This window comes from Engystomops pustulosus, chromosome 4, assembly GCF_040894005.1.
Source record: "Engystomops pustulosus chromosome 4, aEngPut4.maternal, whole genome shotgun sequence".
In the NCBI taxonomy this organism is placed as follows: Eukaryota; Metazoa; Chordata; class Amphibia; order Anura; family Leptodactylidae; genus Engystomops; species Engystomops pustulosus.
The window spans coordinates 196649940-196662162 of NC_092414.1; the positions used below are offsets into that span (position 1 = coordinate 196649940).

The 12223-nt window shown below is 42.8% G+C and overlaps 1 protein-coding gene across 5 annotated transcripts in view; it reads right to left on the minus strand.

Moving 5' to 3' along the window:
• Positions 1–2919: 2919 nt before the first annotated feature.
• Positions 2920–12223, minus strand: part of RHOBTB2 (Rho related BTB domain containing 2) — a 28480-nt gene continuing 19176 nt past the window's right edge. For all 5 annotated transcript variants that reach the window (XM_072149320.1, XM_072149323.1, XM_072149318.1 and 2 more), the window contains exons 2-10: positions 10834–11035; positions 10444–10547; positions 10174–10359; positions 8183–9087; positions 7474–7592; positions 6386–6536; positions 5742–5830; positions 5549–5654; positions 2920–4698 (exon numbers count right to left, since the gene is read on the minus strand). In XM_072149320.1, coding sequence (XP_072005421.1) covers positions 4502–4698; positions 5549–5654; positions 5742–5830; positions 6386–6536; positions 7474–7592; positions 8183–9087; positions 10174–10359; positions 10444–10547; positions 10834–11035 — 2059 coding nt within the window. In that variant the 3' untranslated portion in view covers positions 2920–4501. The remainder of the gene's footprint in view (positions 4699–5548; positions 5655–5741; positions 5831–6385; positions 6537–7473; positions 7593–8182; positions 9088–10173; positions 10360–10443; positions 10548–10833; positions 11036–12223) is intronic.

The following is a 12223-nucleotide window of genomic DNA, read 5'->3' on the forward strand; positions in this document are numbered from 1 at the left end:
TGCGTTATATAAAAGGAATTATTATTATTATTTCGTGCCCCTGTTTGTTTACATGGGGGACAGCCACCAATGTTATTTTTACTGACTCAGACAACCCCTTTAAGGCAATGCTCTATGACCAGATCCATTTCTCAGCTTTCTAGTTACTTCCATAAACAATGTTGTATTGCACAAAGTGTAGGTGTAAAAACCTCACCTTCACCTTTATTCACAAGCTCACGCCCACATATATTGCTTCATATACCGAGATGGTTTTGGCAACAGGATAGTAAACAAGGAAGGAAGAGCAAACTAAAAGGTATAATACCTCTGTACGAGCGATGCACATGACATACACACACAACCCGAATAGTTTAAGAGTTTTATTAAAAAACAGGTCACATTAATTTCAGTAAACAGAATTATCAGTCCATTTAGCCCAAAATATACAGGGAGCCTTTATAACAGAAGCCCCCCCCCCCATATTACAGCAGCCATAGACCCGAGGGGAGGTATATCAACATTGGTACATATACACGCGCACACACACTCAACTCTGCCCTGATAGATATATACACATACACACACACACACACACACGTGTCCTGGATAGACTCTCCATATGTAGATTGGTACATACTGATAGCGCTTTATATTATAAGACAATATTTCATTATAGTCCCTGCTACAAGTGTGATATAAAAGACCAAAGTTATTTCAGTGCCAGCGGCTCCTCTCTTTATATGCCCCCATGACAACACTTACTGGCCTGCTATAGATCACCATCCACCTCAAAGCCTGTGATTTAGGAGATATGTGGGTGGTGATTTGGGTCCATATAAAGTCTTTTTTTTAATGTATTTTCGTGTCACTTTATTTTTTTCCTATAACTTTATGCAGCATTTTTAGCTTGTTGTGTTCTGAGTTCTCTGGTGAACTATATATGACACAGCACCATGACCAGAGACGTACTGGTCTCTGATTTATGTAGATGTCGATTAGGCAACTTATTTTTATATCAAAGATGGAGAATGGGTCAGAACCAGTCCCCGTGGGACTTAAATGTAAGGACTAGATAACAATGTTTTAACCCAATTGGGTCTCCGTACGGCCACTCTGCAGATGTGTGGAGACTTAGGCCTATTGTGTATGAGCAAGTTTGTGTGCACGACTCGCATCGTGTTCTGACTGAAAAGTCCGGCTAGAACGCTCATAAAAAGGGATCTGAGCTCAGCCTGTCCGGTTTCTAAACGTTCCATCCGAACATTCCAGTCAGAACACGATGAGGAGTTCCACGCATCAAACTTGCTTGTGGGCAATAGGTCTTCTAGCCATTGATGCGCCACTAGGGGATTCTGGGAAATATACCATCCTGGAAAATGTATTTTGTATAAGAAAAAAGTGGCCTCTTTTACAGCCAAATAACCCAATTGTTCTTAGGGCTCTTTCACAATGGTGTTGGTTTTCACATCCGTGGTTCAGCGATTTCCACAGATGCCTCAAAGACTTTGGCTTGTATTTTCACTTCAATACATAAAATTAAGAAATATCCCTTTTTTTTTTTTATTATTCTTTTGGAATGTGGATCACGCAAAGCAAACGTCTATGGGTCAACAAAAAAACAAACCATAAATGGATGAAACATCGTATTTTCACTGATGTGGCTGAAAAACCAGGTGTGATGTTTTCAAAGCAATGTTAAACCATCAGTTTTTGGAGACAAAACTGAAGAGGAAAAAAAAAAACGGAGACGCAACTGAAGCTGAGCACCAACGGCGATGTGAAAGAGCCCTTACACTGCTGAAATAAGTGGCACCAGTTGTGTTTGACAGCTTATCCATGAGCAAAAACAGCATGGTATGGATTTTGGAGCGATGTAGTTTATAGTACTAGGCAGCCTGTCAGTATGCAGCAACCACATACATATTATATATACATACACACATCTATATATACATATTTACACTGATATGCACCTAGGATAGGGTGCACAACACCCTGTATCAGTACTCAGGATACACACAAGCATCTGCGTCCACTGATGAGGAGCATGCTAGGAACCAGAACCTGAATGGTATTATATACAATACTCTGAAATGTTAGTGACATATTACAAAGTTCCAGATTTATACATTTTTTTTTTTTACTTATTTGCAGTTTGTCTTTAATGCATCTACAAATCATAGGAACTAAATTGTGTTAAGACACAAGGGGGGGCGGTGGTGACCTGAATGCTATATACACCACATGCACCGACTACAATGGTCATGGCCGATACTACAACTAGAGAAGGGGTAGAAGTGTCTAATAAAACATGCTCTCTTGTGGAAACAGGACATGTTTTTAATCCATTGTGGAGGAAAAAAAAGGTTTTCAAAATCTACAATGGTGTAAAGTACAAACCATAGGCACTGTAGACGTCCTCCAAAATTTTGATCGGCCAATCATCACTACTGGGATGGAATTGTCTTTCAACAAATTGTATGTTCTTGGTTAGGTAGATGAAAATTGAGAGTCCTCTGTTGATCCCTTTATTGGCTACCTAAAAAGCATGAAGACAATTGCAAACTTTTTGTGACTACTTAGGGTGAAGACACACATGGCGTTTTTGGGCCGTTTTTACTAAGTGCGTTTTCAGATCGTTAAAAACGCATGCGTTAAAAAACGCATCCGTTTTTGTCAGTTTTTCCGAAATTGTGCAATGAAAAACAGACAAACGCATGCGTTTTCAAAAAACGCATGCGTTTTTAAAAAACGAATGCGTTTAACGATCTCAAAACGCACTTAGTAAAAACGGCCCAAAAACGCCATGTGTGTCTTCACCCTTAGGTCTCTTCATCAGGCATGGTGTATTTGGTTAGGAAGTCAGTGTGTAAGGCACTGTTCACACTGGCTTTAGTTGTGTCCATTGAGGTTTTGGGAGTAGCTCATTTCCTAGGCTAAAAGTTAAATTTTTTTTTTTTTTTTTTTAATTGGCCTAAGAATAGGAGGATTGCCATTTTGCAGCATGGGATGAATTTTTAAAGGGCAAGCATTTGCCATTTGTTACTACAAGGAACTCCCCCCTTCAGGTAAAGTATTATGCATCATATGTGACAAGTCTGTACCTTAAGACCATGCTTTTTTTGTTTCACCCCACATCCTTCCTGAGTGTAGACTCACAGATAAGCAATATTCATGAGTAACCATGTGGTTATGTATTGGAGACATTATCAATCTGATCCAACAGTCCCATAAGCTCATCCATAAAGTGCTACTGTGCAGAGTTGCCTGTCAAAAATGTTAAACTACTATTTGGGAGGGAAATCTGTATTATGTATAACATATTGATGTTCCTGGACCCATGGGAGTAGGACCATGTTATTGGTCTCCCTCCTGAGGTAATTTCCCGCTCTTTTGTCATCTTGGAGTCTTGCCCAGCAATGGTCTGTGATTAGGTAAAGTTTGGGCCAGTGGTGGACTGTCGCTGGGGAAAGATCTGGCAGCACCTGGTAATAGATTGGTGAAGGCCGGGAATTTATAAGCCTGGTCTGACAGACTCCGCTCATAGTCAGAAAACCTTGGTAAACAACTGCCCCCCCCCCCCCCCCCTCAGTTCATAGCTTATTTTTGGTTGTTCCTGCGCCACATGCACCATATTTATTGCACTTTTGGCATCTTTTCTGACTCAGGAGTTGGGAAATTTCCCCCAAACATTGTGGCTCTTTTTGGATCTATGAACTTGATGATTCATGAATGTGGTTTTATCGTTTCTGATGCAGATTTGTTAACTAAATGGTGCGCCAAACACATTTAGGCCTTGCACCACAATATATAATCAGAGTGCAAAACACTGCCAAAATAAGGGGGCAAAAAAAAAAAAAATTTATGAAACACAAGGATGAGGAAGAGTATAAGTAGCAGCAGCGTGGACGTAGACCATTTGGACATGGCGTTCAGCCACACTGGTGACGGATGTAAAATTCCCTGCAGCACCACATATAGATCACCATAAGTGTCCCATGTAATAAGAGGCTCCTTCTAAAGACAACCTCTCCATATAGCCTTCCTTTCCATATGCCATAGAGAAGGGTCCCAACTCAGGACCCTCTGCAGCCATGATCCCCATCCTGACAGGGTCCTACTAGTATTGAGCACTTAGTGGATTTCTTATTCAGGAACAGATTTACAAGTGCCCTGACGTCTGACTGCTACCCAATGCTACTAGAGTTAGTACTGGTGGACTGCCAGTGAATGGAAAAATCCCATATATCAAATACTTCTATGCACAATGGTAAAAAGTTCCTGGTAAAATTTATTCATTTTGGAGGTTGCATTGCTGAGGCTTTTTTTTTAGCTATAGACAGTGGCTTGTGCCAAAATCTAGATATGATTTGTCATTTCATATAGTCCAATTAAAAAGTAGGCAAAACAGTAGTATTGCACATTCATTCCAGGAAACGCTAAAATGCACACGCGCACTCACATCCCTGCATGCACTCATAGCTGCCGGAGGGAGATGATGCACATGTGGTACCATGTCTTATCCCACTGCAGAGGAAGAAGATGCAGGAGAGCCAGCCCCGGAGCTATTCCAGAACAGCCAGCGTCTCTTCGGCTGCCTCTTCTGGTGCAGCGCCATCTCCTTCTCACGTTCTCTCTCAGCTCTTTGGAAATGGTCTTCTTCCTTCAGGTACCAGACAGGCGGCCAACGCTGCGCCTCCATTGTCTGCTGATTCTCTGTAAAGGAGATAGTGGGTTAGTGTCAATGGGAATGAGTATCCACTATGGAGATTGTACAGGCCCTTGCATGGGAACCAAAGATTTCTACAGAAGAATTACAATGTGCAATGTGTTTTATCCCCTTGCTGCCAATGCCCTTTTTCCATTTCGTTTTTTCACTCCATTGCTAAACTATAAAAAAGAAAAAAAAAAATTCTCTCCAGCCCCATCTTATTCCCCAAGTGTACAGAGCTGTATGAGGACATACAAAGCAAATTTATACACACATAATGGGACGGATGAGGTCACCATTGAAGTTATGCCGAACCATGTTCTATATAGGATGTGTCCTATATTTCTCCATGGGCCGCTTGCTTCTCCAAGGAGAGGGGAGGCTATATGTCATATATATGTAACCTTGATACGGGAGGGGGGGGGAATGAAAAACACACTTTTGGAAAATCAGATTGGAATAGCAATGCTCTATTTCAACATGGTAGTAAGAATTTGCGGCATGACAACTTTGGCCACAGTATTTGAATGGTTAATATCCGCGTGCATCCTTAAAGGGGTTGACCACTTTCAGAAAATTACTGATAGTTCTACAATTTCCCAATATATTCTCTGTATCAATTTCTCAGTTTTCTAGATCTCTGGTTGCAGTCATTGCAATTGATAGAGACTTTTGCTCAATACCCATGATCTCACCTATTTGCAAGGTTTACGAACCAGCCACCAAGAAGCACCCTCACATCAATGGGGTTCCTCAGTATTTCAGATAGACAGACCAGCATCTCCAAAATCTATGTAAACTCATGGCCATGCATAGTACAATACAATACAGGATGCTGTTATCTTTCGCACTCACCTGGCGCCACCAACTTGATCTCCCGGGGGAATTTCCTGCACACACGATTATAGTTAGTAGAGATGTGATGTAAACACCAGGCTGCCAGCTGATGGGCACCATGAAACTGGAAAGAACAGTGTTAATAGCACCAACCAGCATAAGAGGGGGCATAATACCAAGTGTAGGCTCACATATGTGTCAGAGGACTTACCTGAGCTGCTTCCAATAACATAACAGCTTCCCCATCAATGTCCTTGTTATTCATAGAAGCGTCCGTCATGACTGACACAGTGTGTTTCTCTGGGGAAACAGAATATTATGTTCATAAGGTTGATCATATAAAGACAATTACCATTACTACACCACATATTGGCCCCAGAGGGTCAGGTGGGATCATGCTACATCTAACCAATCATGTGCCTCCTCTGATATTAGACATGAGCAAGCTCCACCATCTAATGTAAAGTACATCTGCAACTCACTTATTAATATTAAGTGCAGTGCCCTTTCTAGGGAAGCCTGCTTAACCCCTGACCCTCTAGGTGACCAACTCTTTAGAGAGTCATCTTACTACAGACTTCTATAGAAGGCAGTAATTTGATCCTCTGCAAGCCGGCAGTCTGTCTTGGTAGACCAAGAAAGATTAGGTTCATATTTTAGTTTAGGATAGCAGGAAAATATAGTATGGAGCATTTCTTGCAAGGGCTATACCAGTTACATCTTTACAAGTAATACAAGTACCTTTTAAACGTCACAAAGGCAAACAGTAACCTAATCTGCAGAAACAAGGGTGCCTGGCTTACATGCTAGCTACTGTACCATTGGGTGACACTAGATTACCTGGCCACCCCTTACCTGTCAGGGCTACCAAGTGGGGCAGGCAGAGTCTATTTGCCAATATTATGAGGTCCAAAGGATCAAGGTCAGGTCCTGCAGTGAACTGTCCAGTATACAAATACTCCAGCACCGCACGCATACTGCCTCTAGAGGTGTATGGAAGTACTACCTGCAAACAAAGAAAAAAGTCATTAGTGCAAGACCTCCTACTCACAATTAGAGATGGCCAGACCCAATGTTTCCCTACAGGTTCACAGCCATGGCTAGTTTCTAGGGGTGTCAATTTGGGCGGATTGGCTGTTCAGGCGCCAATATGCCTGGGACAAACCCAAACCTCAGGTCTGTTCATCTCTACCCAAAATGCTATAAAACAAGGGAGAGGTGGTAGTACATTTGCAATTAAAGGCAAATGTATAGATCAATGGCTATTCTGGGAATCAGCGAGGATCTCAGCAGTCAGAAGAGTAAACCAAAGAGTTTCAGGTCTATAACAAAAGTCATAAACAATAACTGCAGTTCAGCCATAACTGAACATAAGCACGGAGTAGAGTCCTAGTTGTGCAACTTCTGTTGAAAGTGCCATGATTAATAACACAAGATACAAGTGCTCACCGTACTGTACCACATCTGCAAAAAAGAAAGGGCAAGGGTTTTTCTTTGGCTGCAAGAAGGCTTTGCAGCATTGTCTACGGAGAGGGAAGGGGAGAGCAGCGCATACACTAGTGTGAATGCACCCCAATGGAGGAGAGAATATAACGGTCTTGTGACAAACTCCTTAGTAATTGATGTGCTGTTCATCAGACCGGGATAGGACCCGCTCCGAAATTTCTACAAATTCATCGCAGTGCGTCGCTAGAAATGCTCATGTAATGTTGTGCCGGGTCATCGTAGGATTGATAGCAAAGAGATGAAGAGGAAGTAAGGAAGTCTAAAAATCAAGCTTTAGTGCTCTTTTCCCCCCAGGAGAGACTGAACTACAAAAATTAAGTGCCATGTGTATAGAGGAGGAGCTCAATGTAATATGGGGAGGGAAGAGGGTACAGGTACTGTAAATTGTGTCATCACTGGAGGTCTTTTACATATTCCTAAAAGGTACAGTTCCTCACCTCAGTGGTGCTGCTTTCCAAAAATGGTCCCCCAAACATGGCTGACATCCAGTCACAACCAGAGATCAGCAACGGTTTATGGGCCGTGATGCTCCCATCATCCAGAACAAAAGTGACATCTAGGAGATATGAAAAAAATGTAAGAAAAATCCAAAACACAAACTGCAACTAAGGGTTTTGAGCAGACATTAGCAAATCTGGAGAGATCTTGTTTACTTATGGGGTACTGAAAGTAATATCTGCCACATTAGCGTACAGAAGATACAAAGAGCTTAGCTGTTAAAAAGGATTTCCAGCTTATTGAGGACCCATGTATATAATGGACCGACAGACCAGTAAGGGTCCAGTGCCCAGGATCCCACCAATCAGCAGATTCCATTGCTGAATGGAACAGTGACGGAAGAACAGCTCCATATTCTGTGTTGTGGCAAGGAAGGGCTAAGCAGCAGCTCAGCTCCCATTTACGTGAATAGAAAGTGCAGTAACACAGCTCAGCCCCTACACAGAGCACGATGCTGTTCTTTTGGCTCTGGTTTCCTGTGTCAGATTGGTGGTGTCTAATGAGATTTATTCCTACCAATACTATATTTAATTTATTACACAAAAAGCTGGAACACTCCTTATACATCTTAATATATGGATCCATCAGAGATTAGATATGGCATCGGTTCAGAAGTTTGCAATTTACCACAAATCAGGCCATGCTTACCGGAGAAGATGCCTTTGGTCAGGCACTCCTTGATGCGATTGCTCCTTCTGACATGAAAAGCTCTAGTAATCTCTTGGTTCATGAAGGCTTCTCGATTCAGGATATTTGCCACCATCATACGCAAGTCGAACACCTCGAGAAGCTCCGCAATGTGGGCCACCTCCATTAGCTCGGGCTCCCTTTCATCTAGTCGTCCAGTGTACAGATATTTCAGCACGGCTCTGAATGGTCCAGGCCTCACTGAGCTGTCCATCTTTACCACAGTTACCCTTCTGGCGCTGTAACCAGGTGGTTCCTCCATGACTCCGCTTCGTATGCTCTCAAAAGCCCTGCTCCATCCTGACAAGTCTCTGTCTCCTTCTCGGCCCAAAGTCCCATCACTGGCCGAGGTTCTCATTCCTGCTCCTTCGGTTTCCCCTGATCCTTCACAAGCGTCAAAGCTTGAAGCTCGTAGAAGGGGATCCCTAGCTTGAGATGGTGGATCTCCATCCTCCATAAGGAAAAGGTCACAGAATTTGGAGGAAGCGGTGGAGAGGTAAATGCGGTGGGCAAAGATTCTAGTCCTTTCTTGGACCACCAGCACCACGTCAGCACAAGATGCCTCCTCTAAGAGGTGTCCAGGATCATCTTCACTCTGAACAGGAGGATCAGGCACAATGATAACAGGTGGAGGGGGGCGAGGAGGGAGGAAAGGGGCTTGCGGCAGAGGTTTGCGTACACTTCTCAAGTGGGACTTCCAAAACTGCAAGTGGCGGCGAGATATGAGCGCTGAACGGATTGCGTTATCAAAAACTTCCTTGATGCCACATTGAGCCACCACGCTGGTTTCATAATATGGGATCCCTAGTTCTTTGGCCACTTCCCGACCACTCTCAGGTGGAAGAATCTCCTGAGGACGAATCGGTCTGAAAAAGGAAGAGACATTCTCACTCTCAGAAAACAGCAGATTCCTTGTATTTTTTACACTATTTTTCTGTAGTGCAGCTGGACGTGTGTTAAGTTGTGTATTTTGTGGTACGAGTTCTAATTTTCATTGCATGGAATGTAAATTATGTGAGCACCTTTAACCGAAAATATAATTATGGTAAATTAAAAAATATATTTACCTCTTTCACAGTAAACGGCCGATATTAATAAGAGTTCCTAGAAGGTAGACTAGGAGGCCTTCTTTAGCCCCAAAGTTGTCATTTGACAACCAGTGTTTGTTAAAGGGGGCGCAATTCAGATATTTTTGTGTCTGAATAAGCTCTCACCATGATTATTTTATGGAGGAGATGGGTTGATAGATGGGGATCTATTCCTCAGTCTAACCAATTAGATGGTTTGTTCCCTAGTGGTCGCCACCTCAGTGGGGTTAAACTTTTTGCTTTTGTTGAAAAGTGTCAACGTAAAATACAGATTACAGCCACTGATTGAGAAGACTCAAATCAATGGCCTTAGGGTTGACCACATGACGCTACTGCCATAAACATGTGGAGCTTCAACATTGTAAAGCAGTATAGTATGGCTTTCATTTTTTACTTTGGCTCTTTTTTATATGATGAACTGCATATTTGGAGGAGTCATTGACGGAAGTACAACATGTACAGACCCGTACGTGGCCCTCTAGACTTGTTACACAATGAGTGTGATACTCCGAGTCAGAGGAGTCTGGAACACTTCATTACAAGAAAATATATTCCTGGACAAAAACTTTAAATAGAAATGAAGTGAACAGCTAAGCTGCGGACAGACAATCCCTTGCTGCCGCCAAGCCGATCCACATTCTCCGCTCAGTATAGCGCCAACGACCTGACATTTAAGACTGGACAGGTGTAAAGAAAGCTCAGTTGGGCTTACTGGGTGGCATTAGGAAATAGTTCAGCTCAGTCCAAATGTCATGCCCACTTACTGATTGGCCTAATATTAAATAGGTATAATGTATGTGATTACAGAAGAAACCCTCACTGGTAGAGGTTTCTTTGTATGGTAAAGGATAACTTAAAAACAACCTGGCAAGGGGACGCCGGGCACGGTTCACGGCTTCCAGATCAGCATAGCGAAGGTCCAATTGGCATCCAACCAGAATGACTGGTGCTCGGGGGCAGAAATGCTTTATCTCCGGGTACCACATAGTTTGGACATGCTGCAGAGAGTTAGGGTTTGCAATGGAAAAGCAGAGGACAACCACATCTGACCTACAAAAAACAGCATGAGAAGTAAATACAAGTGTGCGGCTATTGGGGGTGCAGTGTCAATTTTCACTCATATTTACCACATACCTTCCATATGCAAATCGTCTATCTTTATGATGGTCTCCAAAAGTGTCCCAAAGCCTCAATGAGACACTCACATCATCAACCACATCCCGGGAGCGCTCCAGTACCTATAATACGAAGGAAGAGAGAAGTGTGAAGGGCATCTTGGATGATCAGCACATAATCCCTGGGGACGAGAATGTATTCATTTATGTCTCGTCTTTACAATATAATACCCTTCACATCCTCAATTCTTATTGATTGGTTGACCTTGCAGGATCGATGGACATCATATAGAAAGGACCTACTAAAATAATGCACCTATGGCAGCAATGCCAACCGCTATGACCTCTTAATGACAATTCCCAAGATCTGTGTATAAATGTAAACCATTACATACAAATGGATACTCACCTCCTGGCACACCCGGTACTGATCTATGGCCCAGACGGTTGGCACATGAGTGGCAAGTAGTTGGTACTGGGTCAGAGTGGCGTTACATGCCCGAGCACAGATAAGGCGAGTTTTTCCCACGGCGTTGTCTCCCACCACAACACATTTAATCGTCTCAACATTGGGACGCTCATAATCCATATCGGTGTCCAGCAGCTGGGATCTGTAGGCGAGTGGAACAAAAGATAAGATAACATGAGGGTAGATTTTATTAGGGATTCTTTTATTACGGTGCTTTTAGCAGATGCCTCCGCTAACAGTGGCCTTGTACAACCCGCAGTATAGATTTCACATTCAAACAACAAGAAAAAAAAAACCATGATTGCTTGAGCTATGAAGAGAGCCAATAAATCTAACAATATGTGGCTGGGCAGAATACAGACAATGCAGACGAGGCCGGGCTGGATCTGATCCCAATGCAGCAGCTAAGATTACAGTAAACACTGAATGGAGCCATGCTGTTATCTATAGGAAGCTGCGGGGGGCGCTGTCAGGATTACTGCAAGTATCTGATTGGCAGGTGAAGGAGAAACACATAGATCATATAGGTGATGGCTCATACAAAGTGCACACCTCTAGGCCTTGTATTTTAATATCAGGGCAGTATTAAGAGCCCTAGGTGCCCCAATTTAAATACCCACAGGACCCCTTCTCTGGCTTTGTGTGCCTTGTAGTCAAACCCTGAGTGATGGTACAGCTAGCCACTGAATGTAAACAGTCTGGTATAGGCCTCAAAACCATTGCTAAATTTAATAGAGTCTTGTTGCTCATAGCAACCAATCAGAGCGCATCTTTCAATTCTTACCTTGCTAAGAAAAACCAATAGCTGTGCTGTGATTGCTTGCCATGAGCGACAACGACAGGCTTGATTTTAATATTTGAGGCCTAATCCATCATTTGCTGACAATGAAGACAATTCTGAACTAGAAGACCTCCCACTTTAACCAGCATGACACAAGCGTCTTAGAAGTCACTCTCATTCATAGTTTCAGGGCCTGTGACCCGATGTTTGAGGACACCCAATGTCTCCATCCCCCTCCCCCCACACTACACAAGGGAGACCCCAATATTCTAATAAGACATGGTCAGCAAGGCCTCTATAGATTTTGAAATATGGCCAAGTAGCTTCAAGTTAAGTCTCCCTAGAGTAGGATTACAAATTATAGAAGTTACCTGGACTACTAATTTCCTGTTGGATTAGCTATACAAATGCAATTTGATAATGATGTGGCTGGTTTTTAGCCAGTTGCAGTAATAATGGTTATTGATCGCTATACAGTCTGTATTATTCAGCTGCCAGGGGATAATCCAACAAGGATGTTGCCATGTTTCTTATAATAATCCTTCAATA